The 27661-nt window shown below is 37.8% G+C and overlaps 2 protein-coding genes across 6 annotated transcripts in view; one reads left to right on the forward strand and one right to left on the reverse strand.

The window, feature by feature from the left end:
- The window catches only part of focad (focadhesin), an 87022-nt gene extending 61823 nt beyond the window's left edge, over positions 1–25199 (reverse strand). For 2 of the 3 annotated variants that reach the window (XM_008434902.3, XM_008434901.3), the window contains exons 1-11: positions 25103–25199; positions 17437–17505; positions 15180–15254; positions 11830–11984; positions 7866–7964; positions 4131–4232; positions 3764–3989; positions 3145–3351; positions 2900–2987; positions 1589–1782; positions 558–818 (exon numbers count right to left, since the gene is read on the reverse strand). In XM_008434902.3, the coding sequence (XP_008433124.2) occupies positions 558–818; positions 1589–1782; positions 2900–2987; positions 3145–3351; positions 3764–3989; positions 4131–4232; positions 7866–7964; positions 11830–11984; positions 15180–15254; positions 17437–17490 (1461 nt within the window). In that variant the 5' untranslated portion in view covers positions 17491–17505; positions 25103–25199. Of the gene's footprint in view, positions 1–557; positions 819–1588; positions 1783–2899; positions 2988–3144; positions 3352–3763; positions 3990–4130; positions 4233–7865; positions 7965–11829; positions 11985–15179; positions 15255–17436; positions 17506–18223; positions 18246–25102 lie in introns of those variants that run through there. The other variant, XM_081599401.1, reaches the window with a different exon arrangement.
- Positions 25200–27176: 1977 nt separating this feature from the next.
- The window catches only part of mllt3 (MLLT3 super elongation complex subunit), a 105122-nt gene continuing 104637 nt past the window's right edge, over positions 27177–27661 (forward strand). For 2 of the 3 annotated variants that reach the window (XM_017310568.2, XM_008434908.3), the window contains exon 1: positions 27177–27394. In XM_017310568.2, the coding sequence (XP_017166057.1) occupies positions 27383–27394 (12 nt within the window). In that variant the 5' untranslated portion in view covers positions 27177–27382. The remainder of the gene's footprint in view (positions 27395–27661) is intronic. The other variant, XM_008434909.3, reaches the window with a different exon arrangement.

A 27661-nucleotide genomic window follows, 5' to 3' on the forward strand; every position in this document is an offset into this window, starting at 1 on the left:
TATTTAATGTTGAGGGATTTTTGCCTGTAAGTCAAACCTTTAGGGCAAATACATTTTACATTTTGTTTTGAGTTGAAATGCACTGAAGTCTTATTTAAGTTTGAGTGTTTAGCTTGTTAATTGTATTGTTAGAAGCAATTGTTTGCACTATTCTAAGACACTTTTTATTAAACTATTGCAATAACAATGGTATCGTTCATTTTTATCATAACTATAAGTTTCAGGCACAGGATTTTTTTTACTTTAAGCCCTGACTTTATGACAACAGTCATAAATATTCATGAAGACTTATTGATGTTCATGACAGGTGTTATGTCATGTTTATGACAGTGTCATGACAGTCTTATTCACCCCTCTTCAAATAAAGTGTTACCGCAGCTGTTGATGGCAGTTCTGCAACAATAATCATCAGGAGAACACACCAGGAGCATCATGCGCATCAGGCCAATGCACACACAATGTGCATTAAATTTCATGGTAAAGTATCAGCATTTCTTATTTTTAATTTATTATGACTGTAGATTTTGAGAAATGTCAAAATATTTCAGATTTTCTACCTGGCAGGGATCGGCAGCAGCGATGGCCTGACTTGCTTTCAAAGCCAGCAGGCAGATATCCTCCTGAGCCGTGATGAGGAGGTAAGTCACAATGAGAGCAAGGGAAGAGGACAGGCGCTGCTTGGACGTTAGAGCAGAGGTAACCGCCAGCAGCCAATCAGTGGCCGCACAAGGATCATGAGAAACTTTGTCCAATATGGACAAAGCCACGCTGAGCTCAGCGTACCAAGAGCTGAGAGGGAGGGTCAGCATTGGGCCAGGCTGAGAATGAGAACAGCAGAGAATAAAAAAAGAAACACAACAGAATAAGATTTCAAAATTGTTTTATTGACAATCTACACATTGTAAAAATAAGCCTACCTCATGAACTTTTTCATGTTACAGCCCCAAACGTCAATGAATCAACTTTAAAGGGATTTGATACAACAAACCAACACAAAGTAGTGCATCATTGAAAAATCTTAACTGATTTATCCAATTACCCAATCAGTAAACAGAACCAGATTGTGTTGTGCTGCCAACACAATCCGATAGAGAATCTGACAAAAAAATGTGAGGCATTTATCTGTAAATATGTTGAAAACTCTCTTTCTACTTTCACTTTATATATATTGTTAGTTTGTGTTGATCTAACACAGAAAATTTAAATAATAGATGGAAGTTAGTGACTTTAACAAGACAAAACATGAAAAAGATGAAAGGTTGTGAATACCTTTCACAACCTGTAGTGCCATTCCCAAACATGGCACTACATGGCAATGTAGGAATGGCACTACATTCCTAAACACCAATCACAGCAGATGTAGCTCTCACAATGAAGACTGTAGCTGGTGGATCTTTTTGCTGCTTCTGTTTGACTGTTGGTTCCCAATCGCTAACCTCTAAACCAAACCTGTCACAGCTCTATGCAACTATATCTTAAATCAGAAGAATGTATTCAGTGTATAAAAAAGTCTTGTGTTTTTCTCTCAATAGCTGAACAGAGACAGAATAAACAAAAGCAAGTTAGGTTTGAGAAAGAAGCTGGGTACCTGCCGGGCCTTTTTTGCAGGTTTGTTGATGCTGCGTAACAAGCTGTGGGCCAGACTCTGGTTTAAGCTGTGCGTCACTGGGTCAGCCAACGGTTCGGTGAGCTGAGAGCAGGAGAGCAGCTGCAGCACGGGAAGAACCAAGACAGGACTCAGCCAATGAGACAGCTCTGCTTTTTCTGGAGATAAACACAGAGCTGCAGAAAAAAAAATAGAAAGTCACAACAAAGTCAGAATAATTTATTTTTTTTAAACCATATCAATGAAGTAGAATTTGAAATCAAATATTTTCCCATTCTTTATTTTATATATATATATATATATATATATATATATATATATATATATATATATATATATATATATATATATATATATATATATATATATATATATATATATATATATATAAATAAAAATATTTTAAAACCAATGATAGTTATTGGAGCAAGTAGACAATTACGATGAAGAATTATGGCCACACAATGAGATTTTTGATCATAATGGTACAATAAGGATGCAACATTGCCACAACAAAGATGTAAAATTATGAGAAAGTTGTTTTAATGAGAGCAAATTCTGACAGACAAGTTAGTCTAGTCTGGAGATTTTTGTTTGATAAAGATTCAGTTGTTTGTTCAATCATTTCAAAGTCCTGCTACTGGTAATAATAACTTGATGCTGATGTGTCAAAAGACAAAATATTTCCTTATGCGTAAAACCATTATCAAAGAGTAACTTCACAAGATGCTCAACATTCTTCATTTTTTATGTAGTAGTTAAATTTTTTTTTGCATTTTCCCAATATTACAACTTTATTCTGGTAATGAGTTTATTATCATGTTATTTACTTAGATTTTGTTGTCGTACGGCTTTTTCTCATATTATTATGACTCCCGTTCATTCTGGTAAAGGACTCTTCATAATTGTTGCAGGACTGACAGGAGATACTTCCTCAGTGCACCAAAGAGTGCACTGAGGGTAAAAGTAGTGTTCTGTTCAGGTCCTGCAGCTCAGGCAGAAGCTTAAATCATTCATGCATTGTGAAGAAATGAGACTTCACAGTTGGTCCATATTCACCCACAGGTTTTTGAACTGAACTGAATGTTCTGGTGCAGAACAAAAGAATTGAAGGAGGGTGTCTTACCATGTGTATAATTTACATTTACATAGACTGATCGAAAACTGAAAACGTACAGCCGTTTTGGGTTCAAATACACATTTCTTTGTTGTGTTTTGGGTATAAAGGTGATCAATGTGAACTACCGTGGCATCATTTCACTGAGGAATATTTTTATATAGATTTAGTCTTACCCAGCCTAAACAGGCTGTTCTGCTGATCTGGAGGAGCCTCACAGAGAAGCAAGGCTACACCCATCATCAGCTCATCCACAGGCCATGCCTACAGAACACAGAAGTAGCAGTGTTCATTGTTTATATGAACCCTGCTCATTATTAGGCTCTTTGGAAACCTAATAATAATAGTTAATCTCTTCCTTTCCAGTTCAAAGAGAATAGCAATTTCAACTCATCCAGCATCTGATAAAAATGTGCCTGACCTTGCATGCAGGGAGGAGTTGCTGTATTAGGCTGAGAAGCGGTCTGCAGTCTCCATTTAACTTCAAGCATTGGTGACATGCACACAGCAGCTGCACTAGCAGTCTGGCTCTCTCCATTGCCCAGAGCTCTCCAGGGGCATCCATAAGACCCTGAAGCAGAGCGTCCACAAATCCACACAGTTCCAGCACTGCCTCCACACTGTCCACCTGCAGTGACAAACAGAAACTTTTTTCAGCCATCATGTAAAGTATCAGAATACGTCAATCCCTAATCTGCCGAATACGATTTTGGCAACCACTGTTGCCAACATGGCTCATGTGCAGTTAACAGCACATGAGCTGTTAACTGTTGTTAACAGCTCATGTGCAGACATGACATGACCTGGTGGGAAGATCTGTCATCAACCCTCATTCGCAGCAGAGAAAAATGGCAAAGACCTAAGTTCGGTGTAAAGATTGGTTTCACAAACAAGTTTCCAGCAATTACGATTTTCCAAAATGGAGGAAATTTATTAGCCAGCCCATTTGTCACTCTACCCTTAATCAAGTCAGGGTGCAATTCGTAATTCACCATTAACTAGTAAGCAAAAAGTTCTTATTAAAAGAGATCATCAATGACCTGTAAATATGAAACCAGCTGACAAAGGCAGAGCAGCAGGCTGTCATACACCACTGCAGTGTTCTCGTGGTCCTTGCTCTGGAGCATCCATCCAGCCCCTGGCTTTGTGGGCAGCAGCACCCTGAGCAGGCTCTGTCGGAGCAACGCGTGCTGGGACTGCCTCTGAGGCTCGCAGTACAGATACCGGAGGAAGGGAACCAGCATGCTGATGTAAGATGCTTTATTCCTGGGGAACAGAACCACAGAATGAGGTAATTGGACTAATAAAACTTGAATTTGTCTACAAAGTGTTGCCACTAACACAAGGAACTGAACACATCAAACCCATGCAGTGACAGAGGGAGACCCCCACCTCAGCCATGCTTACCTGTCAGCAGCCTGACAGATGAAATCATGGATCTCCAGCAGCAGCACCGGCCAGCAGTCTGCCCGGTTTTCCAGCGCTGTGATGTATGGGTGTGGACAGCTCCTGCACAGCAACAAAGGAGCAAAAGTCAAACACTTCTCATAGTTTCCCCCACAGATTGCCGATTACAGCAAGATGGAGTCTGTGAAGCTGCCTGAGGCCACATGTTATCCATCCGAGTTTGAACAAGTCAACAAGAAGGATGGAACACTACAAACACACAAGTTCAATCTGCAATAAAGCACCATCCATCAGACAAAATCACCCATAATAATGAGACATAGGGTGAACCCATAAATTAGCCCTCCAAGTTGATCATTTTGGGAGATCAACTGATACTTGCAAATGAATCCGATTTTATCCATCAATCTTATTTTCCTCCTCAAAGATCTGAAAATCAGTCAGTCCTCTTCTGCTCTGCTGTGAGAGAGGCTGACTGACACCAGGTCATGTCTACACAGCACAGTGACATGACCTTGTGTCAACAACAGGTTATGTCGTTGACACAGATTTTGTTTTTTAGTAAGATTTTTTTTTTCCTTTGTGAACCCATCATACCCAAGCTTTGACTGATTGCACAGACAACAACACTCTTCAGTGTGGAAGCTTACTTGGGAAATCCACAATCCAAGTGGAAGCCGTTGTTAATCCTCCAGCCCACGACAGGCAGAGGTTAACACAACAGTGTTGTTGGTGGGTCAGCACCAGCAGCAGGTCCCTTCCCCAGTGACTTCCATCAATCAGCGAGGAAGGGAGGGAAGGATTGCCGATTACAGCAAGATGGAGTCTGCATGCATATGCATGCATGCATGCATGCATGATGAATGAATGAATGAATGAATGAATGAATGAATGAATGAATGAATGAATGAATGAATGAATGGATGGATGGATGGATGGATGGATGGATGGATGGATGGATGGATGGATGGATGGATGGATGGATGGATGGATGGATGGATGGATGGATGGATGGATGGATGGATGGACGGCCTCTGCACTTGTTGAGCCCACGCTAATAACTGAGCCACTCAGCACCCCCCACAGACTTATCTTACAGAAATATATAAATGATGAAAACTTAACATATCTAAGCTGCAATAAACCAAAGCAGTGACTTGCTCTATGATCAGTAGCTGATCAATGAACTTTAAAAAGCCTGATATAGATTTTTTTTTCTAACTGAAAAGTCAGAATAAAAAGCAACAAAGTCTCTAAGTTGGCAACAAGGGGATTCACTATTGTTAATTGCACATGTGCAGATGTGACCTGGTGGGCAGTCTGTCAGTCAGTTCCCTCTCATGGCAGAGCAGAAGAGGACAGTGGCCAAATTTTGCATAGGTAGTCAAGATCAATAGACAAGATCGGTTTCTGATGTAAGTATTGGCCAGTCGCCAATCTGAAAAGATAAAGAAAATCAGCCCAATTTAACAGCCAGCCAAATTATCAGTATTCCCCTAGTGATTTTAAACATGTAATTGTTGGGGACAAAAAAAAAGAAAAAAAGAACTGAATTATGCCAGATGATTTTGAATGTTTCATAGACATTAGAAATAAAATCGGCGGTTCAGACTTTAAAAAACAAAACCAGAAATTGGTATCTGTGAGTAAAATCTCTAGAAATGCATCAATACTCTGCATAATCTCACACAGATTACAAACAGGCATGCTAATAAGAAATGCACTGAGAAATTGTCTGATTGGAGGAGTCAGACAATTTTATGCTTGATCAACCATGCACAGCGAGATTTTTTTTTTTTTAGTAAGATTTTTTTTTTCCTTTGTGAACCCATCATTCCCAAACTCTGACTGATTGCACAGACAACACTCTTCAGTGTGGAAGCTGTTACTGGGGAAAGAAGCTCATCTCAGTTAGAAGGCATGTCAGCTATGTTATAAGACCTACAATAAAAACTCTATTGAAGACATTAATGATCAGTCATGAAGCCTCCATCTCAGTCCAGTTCCTTATTTCAGCCCAAATGTGTAGATTACCATTTGACTGAGCAGACAGGCCTGATAGATGACATGGGAAGGCCTGCAGGGGGCAGTCAGGATGGACTGCACCATTACAACCAGACCAACATCCTATGAGAAACAAGGTGATGAGACCGACACAGGCCTGGAGCTCCCCTCATCCCACTCAGGGCTAAAGTACTGCACGTCTCGGGGGCAGATTGCAAAGGGCTGCTCTGAGCATACGACCAACAATGGCCATCAGTGTGCATCCTTCATTAATCCTGCAGCATTTACAGTTACCCTGCAGTACCAGCCCTGTCAACCAATCACTGGCCAGCCTGCCAGGCCAATAGCGCCACCCTGCTGCCCTCAACACATTCATCTTCCCACCAGGGAGGTTAAGGCTTCCAGACAGATGGAGCTAAGACTCCGCAATCAAGATGGAAGGGGATCGGACAATGGGAACGGACTGGGAGCAAAAATGCACAGAGCTTTGGGAGAAAGCGAGGATTAGAGGGAGAAACGTAGCGAAATAAAGGAACAACAGGCTTCAATGTAGAAGGAAGAAAATGAAGAGCAGAGGGAGCAAAATAAACATGAAGGGTAAAGAAAAAAAAAAGACCAAGAAGTTCTTTTGATCACCCGTTGCAACTGATTAAAGAAGCCCCAGGATCTTGGCAGAGGTACTCATCTAAGTTGTGAAGGAGGAGAAGATGGCGGGGGCTGGTTCAGTCCAGGATGCCTGGCCAAAATGCAACAATATAGCCTGACCTATATTATATCTACAACTCTGACATTGTTGTGTCCTTGATTTGTTAAAGTCAAATTGCAAAACACATCAGATAGAGGTGTATTTCCGCTCACCTCAGGGCAAAAAGTCTCTGAGGTGAGGGCTTCCATTAGTTTCCTGACCTTCTTTCCCACTGCGGTCTGCACGGTGAGGAGCAAACTACATCAACTTTAGCTCAAAGTTCACCCATAGAAGTGACACAAACAACTTTCCAACATGACCTGAATGTTACACGGAAGCTTCTGTGAGCTGGTCTTCTTTGTCATGTTGACTTTTCAGACTTTGGCATTCACATTTCTCTGAGGATCCAAGATGTCTTTAGCTGCTCCATATTCAGAAGCAAAGGTCATATTTCTGGACCAGGCTGATACCGATCTGAAAGTTTGCTGCTTTTCGCTCAGTGTTGAGTTGCAATAAAAATCCCACACTGAAAAAATGAGAAAAATCCAAACTTTGATTTTATATCACCTATGTAATAGAGGTAAATCCATCTTAGGAAACTGTCTATCCGACTTATTGATAGTAGTCTGAAATCCCCCATCTTTTCACCCCCCCAAAAAAATGGTACTAAATCAAAAACCAATCTGATAGTTTTGAAAGCGTCTACAATCAATCATTTCAAAGTGCTTTACATCATAAAAACACAAGAATAAGAAGTCATAAAAACTACATGCAGTCAACAACTGAGAAACCAATGACAAACATTACATTTTGATGAGTACCATCATCAAGATCATCAATACATATTTTTCACCTAGGTGCTGAATTTCCTATTTACTCTAGTGGTTTTGCACTAATTGAGACAACAACCACATCATCATACTGTGGTCAAACTAGAATATGCCTCAAAAGAACTTTCTGTATTAAAGATGGCATCAAGAGTTTTTCTTAGTATCAGTACTGAGTTCAGTGGTTTCAACCCAATATGAACATGAATATGAACTGACCTGATAGAATAGGGACAGGTGAAGTTTGTGTCCCCCTGTCTCTGGTCAACTTGCATCTGCAGCAGTCTCCCGATGACCTTTATAAGCCCCTGAACATTTCTGTTCACAGTGAAGAATAAAAGAAAGAAAAAACAATCACAGATAATATAATTAAATCAGAATAACTAACCATACACAAGAATGTCCTGCTGCTGAAGAAAGACTCCATCTGGGATGGATTCCTGTATATACAGGGCACTCTTTGGACGAACACCAGGAGACTAAAAACAATGAGAAACTCAAAGATTCATATTATTCTTGTAGAATACAAGTACAACATTTTGAACTGAAAAAACATGACAATTTATCCAGAGGCCACACTTATATAGAAAGTCCTTCATGGTTTGGCTCCACTACCGATACAAGACTTTGCCCGGTAACACTTTCTTTGAAGGGGTGTGCATAAGACTGACATGACACTGTCAAAAACATGACATAACACCTATCATGAACATAAAGAAGTCTTTATGAATGTTTATGACAGTTGTCATGAAGTGTCATTCGGTAAATAATGACACTTTTAATGCAAAGTTGCTCTAAAAGTTGCATTGAAAGTCCATTAAAAATGCCAACTTTGCATTAAATTAGTTCACTACCTTTAGAATAAAGAAATATTACATAATTGAACTGTTTCAGGAAATCCCTTAAGCAATGCTTACTAGATAATCAAAACTGTACCCATGACTTTAATCATCTCAGTTTTTTTTTTTTTAACAGATGTGGCTTGTTTTAATTTTTTTGCTATGTTTACTATAAACTACAGTACTTTTATCTACACACTGAAATCTGTCATAAATCATAGGCCATGTAAGTTGATATGAATTTTAATTGTAATGTTCAATCCCTTCCAACAACCTGCTTGGAATCTACAGATAAAAATTTGCCTCTCTGACTCTGGCAGGTTGCTGTGATGTATTCATGTTGATTAATATGCATTGTCCCCTTTATGAAATAAATACATCTTAAATTTACCTCCACAGCTCATTAAGTTACAGTATTTTACACATTTCGCCAAACAGCTGCTGACCAACCGCCCAGAATACCCAACATGCTGCTGTACAGCATGTCGGGTGAAAGGACCTGCGGTATGTGATTAGAACTCCATAGCACGTCGGCAGACTCCAATGCAGAGTCAGTTGTATCATTAAAGACCCCTTCACACCCTGGTTACTCACCCACCCTCTTCTCTAGAAATTCACTTACCCGCTTCTGGCAGACGCTACAGAAAACTCAGAGACAAGACAGAAAACTGAACAAAAGCTTCTACCTGTAAGCCATCAACTATCCCCCACATGGCCTTCACACCAAAGATACCTTAAGTGAATATCTAGAGCTGTGACTAATACTCATGCAATATTATTATTTGGTGGGGGGCAGCAGTGGCTCAGGAAGTAGAGCAGAATTGTTTTCACTCAGATAACGGAAGCAGATCTTTACTTTTAAGAGTTACTGATGAAGTCACCAGGGTTTGACTGGTCAGTTCATATGTGTTTTCTGAATGTTGAGGAGTCCTTCATTTAGGTTCCCCTGAATTACTTTGTGTGGGCCGCAGATTATGGCAGTATAAGAACCTTAGATAAAAAATACCATGGTTTTGCGGTATTAAGGTATTATGGCTACAGCTCTAAAATGTGTTATTTTGCATTTTCTTTAGCATGCTTTGATGTCAATGCATAGGTGATTTGCTTCTTATATGCTTTCTGAATTGTGGGTTGATCTTGACCTGTTGTTGCCAGAGCCACCTCTGTTCTAACAGAACAATCAGAGCACACATATGAATTTAACTGTGTCTCCCTGCCCTCCCTATTTTCCCTGCTCAGCGTCTGTGTCCTGTATTTTTAGAGTCTTTCTTTTGAATAACTTCCAAAGCTGCAAATTATGGATATGGTCAGCTGGTCTCTCAGTACAATCGATAAAAATTTTTCCACTGGGAAACCGGGTAAAGGGGAACCCTCGTGTCCCAACGGGACACATACGATGGATTCTACATGGAAGTGGAAGACGGTGTGTCTGACGATGCTGTCAGTCGAGGATGTTGAAGATGTGTACATGATTGGATTCATAATAGGTTTTCTGCTTATTGGAGTTGGCAGATACCTGGGTTATCGGAAATTTTGGAAGATACCGGCAGTCGTTTTGGCCATTTCAAGGCTGGTATGGTAATGGGATCTGCAGAGCAATCAACACTCAAACTTAGATGATACGGGAGATGAGCCGCAGACTGGGTGCGATCCTGGAACAGGACTGTGGTCAGGCAGCGGATCTCGGACGCAGAATGGATATAGTGTGATCTTGGAGAACGTTGTTCGCTCGGATCAGGCGAATTCGGCTGACTGAATTTGCCACTGAGAAGCACCAGCGAGACTTTCAAGGAAGGCATTCAATTGATGTCAGCCTGACCTAAACAAATTATTGCTATCGGAATTTGGCTCCCCGGACTGGCCTTGGCTGGCCAGCTATCCTCCCCTGGTTATGTGCCGAGGTTTTTTTCTTCATCTCAAATTCTGCCCTGCAAAGAGCAGAGTGTGAGACAGGCTGTTTTTTCCCCTCTCCTTACCTGATGTTTTTCTTATTTTTCCTATTTCCTCCTGCAAGGGCGGCGTCTGTCGGGCTGCGAGGCCTCAGCCACCTATCCCCCCTATCTCATCCCCCCCCATGTTGTTGTGTAATGGATGGTTGTAACTGAAAATGCTATTTCGTTGTCTTTCTGACAATGACAATAAAATTCTTCTGATTCTTCTTTTTCTTCTGATTCTGATTTTAAGGCTTTCATGGCACATCCAGCTTGGAAGGGATCCCATGTTTGACCAAATATTCACTTGACAGACTAACATATCCCCTCTGGAGTGAGAACTTTATTGGTTCCCCATTGAGAAGCTGGAAAAAGTTCATGGAGAACTGGGAAGCCTGTTTTTTGGGAGGAGGGTTTACCTCAGAGTGGCTAACTTTCTATTATTCCTATCTCGACTTTATACAGTAGGGACTCCTGTGCAACCTGCATCTGTGTCCTCTGTCCCACGTGCTTTTCTCAGCCATAACAACTATTCGATCTCTTGTTAACATGCTTTTCTGAGCTGCCTTTAAATGCAACAAGATGCTTGCGCTAGACTTTTGGGGCATTGACGGGAACTTGATTCTATGCAGATCTACATAGCAGTGTGTGTTAAAATCAAGGCAGCAAACCAGCAAAAGGCGGACAATGTTAGCTAAATCATGACAAGTACATGCCAATAGATTATGTTAAGCTTGTTATCAAGAATAAGCTATTATCCAGTTTTGTTGTTATTTATTCAGGGGCGGTACTGGTTACTCTACTTGAGTAACTTTTTTATGTGGAAAGAAATTGTGGGAGAAGAAAATTTTCAAGGTTTGGAGCTCAGAAATGTTCTTGATTTTTTTTCTAGAACATTTCAGAGTTTTTTGATGGAAATGTACTCCCTGTTTTTATCCACCTACAGTGACCCTAATATGCTGTTGTACTTACTTGAGTAGACAGATTTTAGCATTTAAAGAAATATACTTCACAGATTGAAAAGATTAGATTCTTAGATTTTTGCAACATATAACCTAATGCTTACGCTAACATGAGCATTTTCTACATATCACTGTCTGCATAATTACTTTTTATTTTGTATTAATACAATTAATACAATTTATTTGAAAGGCTACATACTTGTTTATGTATTAATGTTAAATTAAAAGCTTGTTTATTGTGCCCCTCTAGCCCCTCCAAAATAAGCCACTGCCCCCCAGCTAAATTGCTCTGGAGTGAGATGTGTAAGCTTCTCAATCATTCAGTTTATTTAGAAACAACTATTTTTTTCTTGTAAAAACAACAAAAAATAATTTAATTATCTGAACTGGAAATTTGTCATATAGTGAAAGTAAAATACAGCACTCTGGAAAAGAAGCTGAGAGTGTGTACCTGGCAGAAGGCAGGAGGTTTAGGACACTGTTGAGAATGAACTGCAGGTCTGCATGGCCCTGATCCACTAGAAGCACCACGGCATCACAGCATGTTGAACGCACCAGAGCACAGTCACTGCAGCACTGCTGCCAGAGAGCCTCCAATGCTGGGCCCTGAGATGTAACACAATCAGATCATGTCAGGTCAAACAAAGGAGCCATGAAAACATGTAAATAAACATTTTTTCATAACTTGTTCTACTACAGTCATGAAAGGTACTGATGTGTGTGCAGGATTCACAGTACTCAACTGTATCAAGACATGTCAAGTGATATAATTGACTTTTCAAGTCAATTGTAACTGTATCTGTTTATATTCTTTAATGTTAAGAAATCAACTGATCTTCTGGTTTACAATTTCAATCAATGGGTGAGTCAGAAAGTTTAAACCAAATTATTAAAAATCAGGTCATGTAGTCAGTCTCACTTTCAAGTTTAAAGGATTCACCATGTCAAGGTGAGTGAAGCATATTCATAACATGTCAGATCTGTAGCACATGTATAGTAAAGCTTAAGTGCATTATACAAGATTTGTGAATTTTTACATGTGCAGCACATCTATGACAGCTTAGCTTATCTGGTGATACTGCATAAAATGTGTTGATTTTATGCAAATGTGCATAGAATCAGCACATTTGTGCTGATTTTATGCATGCAAAACTGCTAAATTTTTGCATGTTGGAAAATTATATGAGAGCATAATTTTCCAACTACATGATGGCTTCCATGTCATTGCACAAAAAGCAGATATACATTAGTATGATGTGGGTATAAGATTTATTTTATTTTTTTTATTCTGCTCCAGAAAAAAGATGTTTATGATTGTTGTTTACTAAGGTGTACTGATAAATCTGCTGTAATCTTCTTCATTTTGGGTGAAGAGCCAATACTTACATTAGAAACTGATCTTATCCACCAATTATATCTACCTCCGCAAAGCTCTGAAAATCAGTCATTGTCCCCTTTTCTTCAGCCACGAGAAAGAGCTGACTGACAGACCCACCTAACATATCATGTCTTCATGTGTGTGGTTAACAACAGTCACCCCACTATTGCCAATTTAGTTATTTTGTTGCTACATTTCGCCACTTTTCAGATGAAAAATTGGAATTGGCCAAAATCAGAATCGACAGGTCAGGCCTTTTAAATATCACCCAGATAGCAAAATATAGGTGAATGAATGTTGAAATATAGTTAGACAGAAACGTTGAATCCACATTGAAGCCTGACATTGAAATAATATTGAAAGTGGTCGGTGATCTATATGTTGAATCAACGTTAGGGGTTCAGCCATAACATATCAATGTTGAATCAGCCATCATCTGAATGTGGATCTACATGCACATTTGTGCTGATTTTATATTGAATCAAAGGTAAGGAATCAATATTGATTAATGTATACTATTTGGTCTGATATATCTAACACCATAAAATTCCATTAAAAGTTTGTTCACTGGTGTTAAACACAATTTTGTTGACAGACATTGGTATTATGTTGTTCACAAATATCTTACATTACCATATTTCCAAAAATGTGTGGACACAAACTTAAAAATAACAATGTGGCATTAATATTACATTTTATTTAGGAAAACAGGCATAGATCTGTAAATATATTTGACTCCATTTTTGGCTTTCAGAACAACAATCTATTGTCCATGGAAGAACAGCGTCCATGAGGGTAAGCCTTGTATGAACCAGGGAAACGGTATGTGTTGGGGTCAATCAAAGTGTCACTTTGGCTAACTTTCTAACTTCAAAGTGTCACTTTGATTGACACCAATCAAAGTGACACTCTGATTGGTGTCACTTTTGTTCCTTGATGCCTTCCTCCTGCTTTGGGGCATAGCGAAGCCACGTCTTGACAGTTTTGCTGTAGCCTTTGTCAGTCAGCTTAGGGTCAAACTGCTGAGCATCAGCTGAAAAACACAAAAATAAGAGTGAGGAAGGCACCGGTTAAGAAGACGACAAAAACATTTGAAAAGTTTTGAAACACATTGAGGTTTAAAATAATGTACCAGTTATAGGTCTGAGAACAAACACAGAAACCATACTTGTACACTCACAGTTAAATTAATAAGGACAGGTCAATGAATATTTATGGATTTTTATCTTAATGTTAGTGACATATATAATTAAATTACATTTACCTATCAAGCTGCAGCATAGGCATAAAACAATGCAGATATTTTTCTATAGACATATAGAAAATTTAGGATAAAAGTAATATCACCAAACTTACTGCAAAGGTTCTCAGAGAAGAATTCAATTCAGAAGCAGCCTTACACCAAGCCAGCAGCAAACGGGCTGTGTGGTTGGGATATACCACTAGTGTAAAAGGGGGAGGTGGACCGCTTCACTGCTTGTAGTGACTTGTAGATATTTTTATGTCAACACATTATGCACAAACAGTAATATTTACAGACAAGTAAGAAAATGTACAGAAAGGAATCACAACGCACTACTCTCAACCTGTAATGCTTAATTTAAAACATGATAAACCCCTGCCGCCTGATAATAAAATGCTCTCTCCCGGAGCTCAATGAGGAGGAGGAGGAGGAGGAGGAGGAGGAGGAGGAGGAGAAGAAAAGGGGCGTGACAAACAGCATGCATTGATTCAACATTGATTACCAGTGTTTCCCAACCCTGGTCCTCAAGGCACACTGACCTGCATGTTTCAGATATTCCCCTGCTTCAGCACCCCCCATTCAGATGATTGCAATTTAGCAAAACCCTGTTAATCAGCCATCAATTGAAATCATGTGTGCTAAATTAGGAAATGCCTAAAACTTGCATCTACATCTATATGCTTTGAGGACCAGGGTTGAAAAACACTGGATTAGATGTTGGCATTTCAATTCTTAGAAGTCACCCATAAAACAACATTGATTCAATGACAACTTTTCAACATTAGTTAATTGCATAGATTGGATGATTGATTGATGGTTGATCAACCATTAATCGTCGACCTCAACCAAAATTTGGTTTGAATGGTTTTGGTTTTGGTTTTGGTTGAATTAATCAATTCAACTGATTAATTAATTCAATTAGCCAAATGAATTAATTAATGTTAATTCAATTCAACATTGAATTAACATCTCTTGTTATCTGGGCCTTGATCGATCAAAAAACTGCAATCATTGCACCTCTAATTTCTTGAAGGTATATCAGCAATAAAAAAAAACGTACAAATCAGGGTATGAATCAAGAACATTTTATTTACATTTAATCAAAAGACACTTCTTATTTCCCAAATTTATCTTAGATTATTGAAGCTTGAAGGCTAATCAAAATAATTTAGGAACTCACCTGGGTGGAGGACTGGGTGATTTTACCATTTGAGCCTTTTTCCTTCAGCACAGCAGCAACAAGAGTTCTCACCGTCTGACAAAATAGGCAGATTTTGGTGAGACTATACAAACTGCAGCCAAGTAGCCACAAACAGCTTGCAGCTTTCCTTTGTCAATTACATCTATCAGACACAATGACAAACAACATCTACATGAATTTTCATATAAACAATATTTCTGCTCCCTCATTGACCAATCAGTTTATCAGGTGTCTGTTGGTAGTTTATCAGCTGTTGTTTGGCAGCCCAATGACTGACTCCCATATATTGTTTTTTAATTATGTTTTTGCCCTTTATCCCAAGAGCATATTTCAAACATATTTACATTTATGTAAGTACATTTTAAGTATACTAATCATTAAGTGTAGCATATATAAATATATACAAAGTGTACTAAGAGCATTTCCTGTCTCAGAAGAGGCTCTGGCTCCAAAAGATCACCACACCAGTTCTGAGGATGAACTTCCACATCATCTTGATGGCTTTTTTTTTTTTTTACACTGAGCAGCTGGCTACATTTTTATCACAGCAAAAACTGGAATGTTTCCAACACTAATTGCTTAACAAACTTCAAAATATTGAAAATAATTTGACAGAATTTATTCCCCTTGTTAATCTACCATTTCGCTTTCATACATTTTATTCAATGTTAGCTTTCAGGGCCCTGTGATGTACTGGTGACCTGCCCAAGGTGAACCCCCCTCTCATCTGATGACTGCTGGAGATGGGCACCACCAGTCCCCCTCATCACCCTGAAAGGATCAGTGTGTTCAGATCATGGATGGAAAGCTTTTAAGGTAGTTTGTCTCCCTTAACAGTGGCGCAACTACACATTATTCAGGTGGATGCGAAAACATAGATCGGCGCCCCCCCTCCCCCCGAGGGAAGGAACGTCAGGGTGAAGGAGCGTCGCTCCCTCAACTCCACCCCCCGCCCCGAGGCGACGATACGTGAAAGGTAAAACTCGCTACATTTACCTCGTTATGTGCTCGAGGTGAAGGAGCGTAAGGCGTGCTGAAGTGTATGGGAAAACATCGGCGTGCCGACCCCTCCAGACGGGGTTTTGGCGCCCCCTCTGGTGCTGCGCCCCTATGCGTTGCATACCCTGCATACCCACTTTTTGCGCCACTGTCCCTTAAGTCCACACTTAAAACAACTTCATAGTTAATGCCAACATCAACTGATTTTATGGTATTTACTATTTTTCTACTTCTAACATAAATAGGCAAAAAAGTCACCCAGACATGTTTTTTGACCCCAGGTATCCGGTCCCAGTCATCATCAGTTCTGATGATGACTGGGACCGGTCATCATCCCAGGTATCCGGTTCAGTCATCATCAGTTCTGATGATGACTGAACTGTTGTAGCGACTCTACAACGTCTTAAAATTGTAAGTTGTTTGTAATTGTGAATACTTTTTTCTTTACCGTTTTTCTGCACTCTGTAAAAATGCAAATACTTTCTCTGTTTAATTGCTCTATTGTTTTATTCTCTTTTGTAGGTTTCTGTAAAGTGCAGTGGTGCAGTGAATGAGAATGTTCTGTCATTGATCCTCACTGTTCTTAGGAAGGAGAAATGTCAGTTTGTCTGGAGTAATACTGGAATACCATGACATTGTATTAAAACACTACTCTGTCCTTGGTGAAAAGTTTTTCACATTTCCTGTAAGGTGTACCTATTGTTTTATTGTGCTAATTTTCATAGGCATGTTGTCTATAAACTTTTATTATATTGACAATTTGTACAATTCTGTGATAGTATATTAGCAATGTGAATATATTGAATACCCAATGTAATTTTTTTCAGCAAGAAAGTGTATTGTACTTGATCCTTCTGTGTACTGGTAGCTTGATCTGTTTGCAGTACTGTAGTGTGTATGAAGCATATAATGTAAAAAGTGGCAAAGAAGAATAAAAAAAGAAAAAAAGACATTAAATAACTGAACACTGTACTTCATTAGCAATTATACTACACCAAAAGTGTAATCGGAGGATACTGCAATGACACTATTAATATATAAAATACGTAATGCTCATATACTTCAAATACATTCTAAATATATTTTAAATGTAATTCAATCACAAAAATAGTGCACTTAAAATATACAAATCAAGCATGTTTATATTACATAAAAAGCCATATACTTAAAGTATAACTCTAGTTTATAGATACATACACACATACAATTATTTTGATATGCAGACTCTGCAGCTTACCTGGGCTTGGATAAGAGGGTTGGAGAAATCAAACCGGGTCTTGAAACTCTCCATTACTGCACCTCATACCTGAAAGCAGAAACAATCTCCCTTACTAGAAGTTCACAAGACCTCATGAGAATAAGGAGTGGTCTACTTTAGGCTTTTTAGCAAGGGTGCATCACTAAATCACTCCTGATTTCCTTAATTTTGGGAAATAAGTGATCTCATCTTTGCAAACGTCTGAAAATCAACCACTGTCCCCTTTTGCTCTGCTGTGAGACGACTGACCGACAGACCCACCCACCAAGTCATGTCTGGAGGTGCACGGTTAACAATAGTCACCCAGCTCTTGCCAATTTTGTCTCTATATTTAGCGACTTCACACTGAAATATAAGGCTACCCTAGTGAAAAAAAATACTTTAGTATATTTCAAATATACTTACATTTGTAAAAGTACATTTTAAGTAGGCTATACTAAGTATTAAGTGTACTATCTATATATACAAAGTATACTAAAAGCATGGTTGTACCAATTTTGACATAACTTTAAACACACTTAAATATAATTGTACCAAAATAACTTTTAAGAAATATATTAAATTAAAGTATACTTTAAGTGAACAAAATATATATTTGCTCAAGTATTAAACAATATACTTTTACAGATATTGTTAAAATCTGTAAGCATAAATTTTAAAATATATGCTCAAAATAGAACTTTTTAAACTTCACTTAAGTTTAAAAACAATACTCTGTCCTTGGTGAAATATTTTTCACATTTCCTCTAAGGCAGTGGTTCTTAACCTGGGTTCGATCAAACCCCAGGGGTTCGGTGAGTCGGTCTCAGGGGTTCGGTGGAGCCTCTGCCGTGGAGATAAAGACACACTTGTGAAAAGTCGTGATGACGCCCCGCTTTGCCGTCACTTGCTCCAGAGGATTGCGTTACATTGTTAAGCCAATCAGAGCTGTGGAGCAGGGGGGAATAAGAAGGGTTCGGTGAATACGCATATGAAACTGGGGGGTTCGGTACCTCAAAAAAGGTTAAGAACCACTGCTCTAAGGGATAAATAGCTATGATTTTTAAACTTAAGTTTTTTTTTTTACTTAAGTAAATGGTTAAGTAAATAGTTTACTTTTAAAGTGCTTACTTAAAAGTAAACTATTAAATACACTCAAATTTCAGTATGTTTTAAATCACATGTCGGTGTATAATTTAGGCTAATGAAGTGTGCCTTTTTAGGTGCCTTAATAATCTTTTACTATTTTTGTTCAAATAGCAAAGAATAAAAAACCCCAATCCTTATAGTGGAACTTGATGTAATGTTGTTCAACAAAGTCATTAATGTGTTTATGTCTTAAAATATCAAACATTGACAATGTAGTGAGAGGTTCAGCAACAAAAACAACACTTGTCCTTAACATTTAAGCAGGTATCTTCAGTTTTACATCTCTCCGAATATGATCTGTTGTTTTCAGTTTTTAACTAAAACACATAAGCTGTCTTTACCCAATCCATTTTCAGATGTATGACGTAAGATGTATTAGTGAACAACGTGAGCAGCTCACACTCCAGACTAGATGGTGATAATACACACTTTCAGTTTTTTTTAAAAAGAGGCATAAAAACAAGAACAGCCACAAAGCCGGAGGAGATAAGAGATGCTGTTCAAATTAGCCATTTTTACTCGCAAAATAGTCTTAAAAGTGGAGAGGGCCTTGATAATAGTTAGTAGTTTTGGTAAATTCAGGCTGGTGACATCCTAGTCCAAGTTGAAAGATGAAAGAGGAAGCCGGGGATCAGGTATGAGAAAATCTAAAGACATTCCTGTCTCATAAGAGGCTCTGGCTCCACCAGATCACCACACTAGTTCTGAGAATGAACTTCCACATTGTCTTCATAGTGTAAGGCTTTTTTTTCTCTTTTACTGAGCCACATTTTTAACAACAGCGAAAACTGGTGTGTTTCCAACACTAAGTGCTTAATAAACATGATTTAATTTGAAAATAATTGGACAGAATTTATTCCCCGTGTTAATCTACCATTTCTCTTTCTACCCTGTGATGGACTGGTGACCTGTTCAGGGTGAACCCCCTCCCCCTCTCATCTGATGACTGCTGGAGATGGGCACCACCAACTCCCCTCACCACCCTGAAAGATCAGTGTGTTCAGATCATGGATGGAATGCTTTTAAGGTAGTTTGTCTCCCTTAAGTCCACACTTAAAACAGCTAATGCCAACATCAACTGATTCTATCATATTGCTGACTATTTTTTCCTACTTCAAACATAAACAGGAAAAGAAGTCACCCAGAAATGTTTTTTCACTCCAGGCAGCCGGTCCCAATCATCATCAGTTCTGATGATGCTACATACTGTACATAGCGAGTCCACAATATCCTAAAATTGTAAGCCGTATTTTTTTCTTTGCAGTTTTTCTGTACTCTTTAAAAATACAAATACTTTCTCTGTTTAATTGCTCTATTGTTTTATTCTCTTTTGTAGGTTTCTGTAAAGTGCAGTGGTGCAATGAATGGGAATGTTCTGTTATTAATCCTCACTGTTCTTAGGAAGGAGAATGTCAGTTTGTAATACTGGAATACTGTGACATTGTATTAAAACAATACTCTGTTCTTGGTGAAATATTTTTCATGTCCTCTAAGCATGTTGTTCATAAGCATGTTGTCTGTAAACTTTGAATGTATTGACAATTTTTACAATTCTGTGATAGTATATTTGCAATGTATTCTTGAGAAATGTGGGTAAGACTATTTGACAGGGCGTCCATAAGACTGACATGATACTGTCACAAACATGACATAACACCTGTTAGGAACAAACTAATAATGATGTCACGAAATAATGATGTTGGTAAATAATGACTTTTGATGAGAAGTTGCTTTAAATATTGAATTAGAAGTCCATTAAAAGTGACAAATGTGAATTATTTTGTAAATAATGACACTTTAATGCAAAGTTGTCACTTTTAATGGACTTTTAATCCAACTTTTAAAGCAACTTCTCATTATTTACCGAATTGCACTTCATGACAACAGTCATGAAGATGAAGACTCCTTCATGTTCATGACTTGTGTTATGTCATGTTTATGAGTGTCATGTCAGTCTTATGCACACCCCACCCCATCAAATAAAGTGTTACCAAAATGGTAATATATTGAATACACAACGTAATTTGTTTCACCTGGAAAGTGTGGTGACCTTCTGTGTTCTGGTAGCCTGATATGTTGGTGGTACTGCTGTGTGTATGAAGCATATAATGTACAAAATGGCAAAGCAGAATAATAAGACTTTAAGTAACTAAAAAGTGTACTTCATTAGTAATTACAATAAACCAAAAGTGTAATTGTAGCATACTGTAATCACTCTACTAATATATAAAATATGTAGTGTCAATATACTGAAAATACATTCTAAATATATTTTAAATGTAATTCAATCACAAAAATTGTACACTCAAAATATACTAATCAAGCACGTTTATATTACATAGAAAGCAATATACTTAAAGTATACTAAGTGTAACTTAAGTTGTTCCAAAAAAGTATGTGAACATACACTTAGCACACTTTAAACTGTGCTTTAATACAATTTAAATACTATTAAAATACACGAAGCACAAAATTAGTTGTTCCAAAATGTCACACTTTAATGTTATACCCTGACACTTAGGATTAAGTTAACTAATCCTAAGTGAAATTGAAGTACTGTATATTCATGATTAATCTGATTTAAAGAATGCTTAAGTATACTAAAATTTAACATACTTAGTATATTTATTTTTAACCACGGTATGTATTTTCAGACAAAAAAAAAAAAAATGGTATCAGGCAAAATCAGAATTAGCAGGACACCCTATTTAAAGGTTGACCTGCAAACTTTGCAGCTGTCCAGAAAACTGCAATCCCTTAGTTTTTACCCCCACATTATACCATATTTTGATAAGTATATGAAAGTAAACATTTCAGTCAGTCAGCAAGTACACCTTATCAGTAAAATGCTACCCAAGCTTTTATCTTTTTGGGTCTAAAACACAGAGATCTACCGCAGGATGTTTCTATTCCTATGATTTCACTAAATGTTCAGCAGCAGGAAATCGCCCTAACACACTTAAGAGCTAGGGTTGAACAGCAGGTGGAATATTAATTATAGCTAGGTGTGCACCGATTTGCTCAGATCTCAGATCCTGCTGTATCTTCACCCATCTCCTATAAAGATTTTAGTAGGTTTAGTAGAAGTGTGAAAGGTTAATTTTTACAAGTACATATATTATTTTCTAAAGCTGATTGTTGATGTCCGTAATTCAAACTCATCGGTCAATGAAAAGCTGAACCTTTAACCTCTGAAACCATATAGAAGTGTTCTGTTCTAGTGGCTTCTGCAGCAGGTTTTACTTTACAGTCAACTAACAAAGCACTGGCTTGTACTGCAAGGTCTGCATTAGTATTACAACTGGGACAATGCATGAGCTGCCTGAGCCAACCAGAGTTCAGAAATAACACTCGCACTTTACTACATGAAAAACCAACCGCACACACTGAACAGATGGATACTCTCTTCTGCTTTACTAAAGATCTACGATCACTTAAACAGGGCTCTGCCCAATGATTGGTTTTTTAGCTTGCAAATAAAGAAATGCAATGTGCCATCAAAGCAACACAGATTTATAGAAAAACAATCCTTCAATTAACCACGAGAGCTGTGTACAGTGCTAGAAATTTGTAATAATTTTAAATGGTTCCACTTTTAACCGGACATTTCTGTTGCCTTCCTCTGAAGCAGGGGTCTGCAAACTTTGCAATTGAGAGAATTCAGAGTCTCGATAAATAAAATTGTTTATAGCCTTTAATGTTGCATCTTTCGAAAAAAAAAAAAAAAGTCAACATATAGTTTTCCTTATAAATGTCAACTATAGAAATAATTTTTATAGAACCACCAATTTATTTCAATTTGTAGGTTTTAAAATAAAGCAAAACAAAGTGTTTGCACAACTTTCAAGTTCACCTGATATCTGTTGCTCACACTAAAAAAAAAACAACCCAAAAACTTTTGGAGTTGAGGTTTTATGGTCAATCATTGCATAGATAGAACTATTTGGCCTCTCTGCCAATAACTATGTTTGATGTAAAATAGAAGCACTGTACAAACTATCTAGTATGGTGGAGGCAGTATTATGCTGTGTGGTTGTTTTGCTGCCAGTGGTAAATAGCACCAGAACAGTTGGACAAATACAAAATACACAAAATACAGTATGAAGTGAGAACCTCAAATACATATACTGTCCAGAATGATGTTTCATGTCTTTCTTTGTCTTTGATAATTCCTGTTTCAGGAATTAACATGTGGACTCTGGACATCTGTTGCAAACTTGAATTGAATTGAATTGAATCTTCAATGAACAGGCAAAAATAAAGCAATAAGAATTTCTGTTCGTAGTTTTACACCAGAAACTTGAAGAGGAATGTGCTCTGCAAAATTGAGACCAAAACTGCAGAAAACTACTACTGCATTTGGGTACACTATCTCTATAGTGAAACATGGTAGTGGGTGCATTATGCCATCATGAATCTTTTCTTTAATAGAGTCAGGGAAGCTTCTCAGAATTTATGGGAAGATGGATGGAGCAAAATTCAAGACAATCCTGGAAGAAAATCTGTTAGTTGCTGCAGAAGACCTAAGATTGGAGTGGAGGTTCACCTTTAGAAACACGGTTTCTGGACCGTAGCGCACTATTCAACACTTTTCACCACTGTATATTACTGGAGTTTCAGACTTTCTAGCACATTACTGAAAATTGGCTTCAATCTTACTTAAAGGACAGTGATTCCTTTGAGTGATGAAGAAACTTTACATCAGTTAGTAAGAATCACGCAAAGGATTACATTTATTGGTAGAATGTTTAAGGTATAAACATTCCTTAAACATCCAGATGCTTCCAGAATCTGGATGTAGAGATGGAGTCTGACATAAAGACAATTATAAAGTCAGTCTTCTATCACAAAAAGAACACTTCCAGGATTAAAGAACTAATGTCCCAGTAAAATCTAGAGAAAACCATCCATGCCTTTATCTTTAGTTGCACTGATTACTGTATCAGTGTCCTCACAGGTAGCCATAAAAGAACTTCAATCAGACAGCTCTAGCTATCTGATTGAAGCTGCCTGAAAATGGATGGATGGAAAGCTGATCCAGAACACTGCTGCTGGCATTCTCACTAAAACCAGGAAGATAGAGTACATCACCTAGTTCAACAGTCCTTACACTGGGCCCTTGTAACTCAGAGAATAGACTTTAACATACTGTTAGTTTACAAATAACTGAATGGCTTAGCACCAAAATAAATTAAAGATCTGTTGTTGTATCAACCTTCCAGACCTCTCTGGTTTTCTGGTTGTAGTCTACTCTGCATTCCCAGAATCAGAACAAAATATAGAGAAGCAGCTCACTCACAGGAGCAGTTTTTATGATCATGTGATCTGGAACAAACTTCCAGAAAACTTCAAGACTGCTGGAACCCTGAGCTTCTTCAAATCAAGGTAAAACCCACCTGTTTAGAGTTGTTTTTGATCTATAATAGCTGGAACTTCATAATCTGAATTCATAACTTTTTTATTACTTTTCTTTCTTATCCCACTGTAACACATTCTTATTCTTCCTTCTGTGTATCATCATGTAAAGCATTTAAAGTTACTTTGCCGCTGGAATCTGATATACCAATAAACTTGCATTGCCGTCCAGCAAAAAAAAAGAGCCTAAGCATCCAGCCCAGGCTACAATGAATGGTAGATCATATGTTCATGAATTAGATTGGCCTAGCCAAAGTCTGGACCTAAATCCTGCAGAGAAAAATGTGACTAGGAAATTGATGTTCAGAGATTCTCTTCATCCAATCTGACTTGACTGAGCTAACCTTCAAATAAGAATGGGCAAAAAGAGCTGTCTGTACAAAGCTGGTCGAGATTTAGTACAGAATACTGCATCTGGAAGTATGGAGCGGTTTTGTAAAGTATTGACTCAGACTACATATTTCATATTATTTTATTTTTTGTTTAAAAAAATGTCAAGAAGAAAATTTTAGTTCCTTTGTACAATAATTCCCTACTCGATTTGTCACAGAAAATCTCAATAAATCACACTGAAGGTTACGTTTGTAACTTCGCAAAATGTGGAAAGGTTCGAGGTGATACTTTTGTAAATCACTGAAGAAAGCAAAGAATTACTTTATCATTAGCATTACTGACCTTTCAAAGAGCTTTAACATTAACAGAAGGCTGGGATGATTCAAGACAACATATTTTTTAAAATCTGGCTTTTAAATAGAGCTTTTCATGCTGATTCATAAGAGGCTCACGCGTTTCATACATCGTCGGTCCGACAGATTATCTGTTATCTCGACCTTATTTTGCTTCATGTACTAACAGTCCGAGAAGGTTTTCATCTTTTTAGCCCTTTATTGAGCTTCCAGTCAGTGAACGCAGGCGTCTACATTCTCTCCAACATGCTAATAAGTGCACTGATAAGAAGTTAGCGATATAACTTATCTACACGCTAATGGAACGTGTCAGTCGACTCTAACTGCAGTAATACAATCTTTTGAAAGCCGCTGAACAATATACACACCTCGGTTTCAATAAAACATAGCCAATAATAGATGCTGTTAAACTGTACCTTCCTCATTCAGCTCACTGCAGACCGCTGTAAACTCACATGGAAGTACGGCATCCTCCAAGGACCAAACTGAACGGTCTTTAGTTTCTGTAGGTTAACTAAAAACATGTTTGCTGTTTCACTGTTTCATTTATTATTATTATTATTAGTAGTAGTAGTAGTAGTAGTAGTAGTTAGTAGTAGTAGTAGTAGTAGTAGTAGTAGTAGTAGTAGTAGTAGTAGTAGTAGTAGTACACTGTAGTAGTAGTAGTAGTAGTACTATATTCTAAAACTAAGTGTGTCTGTACTTGATAGTAGACTGGCGACTTGTCCACGGTGTTCTACTAAAGTGTTTTTTTAAGGAGCATACAGTCACAATAGCTATTTCCCTTCTTTTATACCCCTTCCTTTCTCTGTGTGATTTTTTTTTATTTCTTTCTCCCTTTCATTCATTCATTCATTCATTCATTCATTCATTCATTCATTCATTCATTCATTCATTCATTTTTTTATTCTTTTCATTAAAGAATGCTAAGTTTATATTTTGTTCTTCTTTCATTTATTATTCTGTAAAGTAACAGGAATCTGGTCATAATATTCATAATAAAATATGGGGTCGCGTTTAAACTGTAGAAAAACGCTCCATTCCGAGTTTCCGCCCGGAATATGAAAGCAACATAATAACACTTTGTGGTTGGGGAGCACCGTTTTTTCTCTCCTCTTATTGGTGGCTTGCATCTCGTGCTCTCTCTGTGATCCAAATGAGTACAGCCAGGCTGCGCCTGCGCAAATTTTCCTGAACTGTCAGGCTTTTAAAATTTACCTGGAAATGGAGTAGGAGAGCTTCAGTCTCAAAATAAAAGTCTGGAGAACATATTTCAGTTAGCTTAATTTTGTTTATTAACAAAGAACCTAAAATAAGAGAAGGGGGAAGTTAAAACATTGTCTTCTATTGATCATACTGGGCAAGATTCATATCTTTGACTAAAATGTCACTACTGGCTTTCTAGCCATAGGGTCAGGCAGAAGTGGAATGGCAAAAGCAAATGAGGTCGATTGGCATTGCTTGCCAACAACTGTTGCTGTTTTTAAGGACCTGCCTGCTGTGGAATATCCTCTTTTGGATATTGAACTGGTAGCATGTTTGTCATTAATGTCATAAAATGTCATACATCAACAGTCTTCAGTCAGAAGATTTTTGAGATTTGTTGTAAGACTGACTGCTATCAGAGATTCTTCCTGCCCACAGCAGCACAATGAATACGCATAACTTTTGAAGAGGCTTGGATTAAATTAGTTACGATAATATTCAAATGTATACTTTCAGATAAATTATTTGTATTTATTGTTTTGAATTATTTTTAACTCTAGGGTCTGGGTGGGGTTTCCAAAGTAGCCAGTCCAGGAGTGCCACTGATTTTCCTCAAGGAGGAAATATGGAAGCTGGTAGATGCCAAGATGTATTTTACTGTGTGTTTCAATGAATGTTAATGTAAATTTGGTGTCTGAATTATGAGAGAGTTTCAAATATTCACCAATTTTAGCTATTTCTCGGGTAGTATTGAGGATCACCCTAACACCTGTGAACACCGGGTGCCTATCATATATGTGGTTATTTGTTTCTCTTAGATGAAACCACTAATTAAACTAATACCTTACAGACTCTTTAAAAGAAAGTATGAATACTTTTTTCTTTTACAGAGAAATTCCTTCTAGAGTCTGTCTTTTCCCCCTTATTTGTCTATCTTTGGAGTCCTTTGACAGGAGGCCACTCATACTGACCCTGTTCTGTTGAATGTTTCTTCCTGTTAAAAGAAAGTGTTGCTTTTTGTTTTTACCAAGGTAAGTTGTTTTTTTTCCACTGTTGCCACGGGCAAAATCAAGAGAGGACTTTCTACAAAGTAAATCTTCATCTCAAAAAGATACATTTTTTATGTTGTTGTAATATGAAGGCCTGTATTGCTACTATTAATGTATTATGATCAATATGAGGAATTTCTTTGTAATTCAATTCGAATGAGTTTGTTTGATTTAAATTAAAATGACACCTTTAGGAATTCTATATAAGAACATAATTCGTCGACCGAAGCTGAATCGAACTTCCGTTTAATTTATTTTGAAAGTGCATACCGGAAACGGTGTTACTAACTGAGGAATTGACCGCCGGCGAGCCTCTGAAAATCTTCAGTCTGACTTGGGTCCAGGAGAGACCATGTCCGTCGTTACAGGCAAACTGTATTCACCTTTAATCTCATTTAAAACTAATTCTCCATGATATAACAGTAACGTGAGGCCTGAAGGATGGTCGGCTCGGTGAGTAGCCAGTCTGTCGCGTTTATATGAATATATGTTCGATGATTTATCTGTTTCCAGCGGAGGGTTGTTTTTTTCTTTCTTTTTTCTCCTTTACTCCAAGGAGGGTTTTACAGCCGCAGTTAGCTAGTTACTACCTTTCTGTGAGTTAACATTGGGGTATATGACTGTAGCCCAAAACACTGTGGTGAAATAATTCCAACAAAATAAAAGCGTTTTACTGTTTTCAGTAAGGTTGCTTTTAAAATAGCTGAACGCCATCCTTTT

The sequence above is a fragment of the Poecilia reticulata genome, chromosome 18 (genome assembly GCF_904066995.2).
Source record: "Poecilia reticulata chromosome 18, P_reticulata-male-v2, whole genome shotgun sequence".
Taxonomy (NCBI): domain Eukaryota; kingdom Metazoa; phylum Chordata; class Actinopteri; order Cyprinodontiformes; family Poeciliidae; genus Poecilia; species Poecilia reticulata.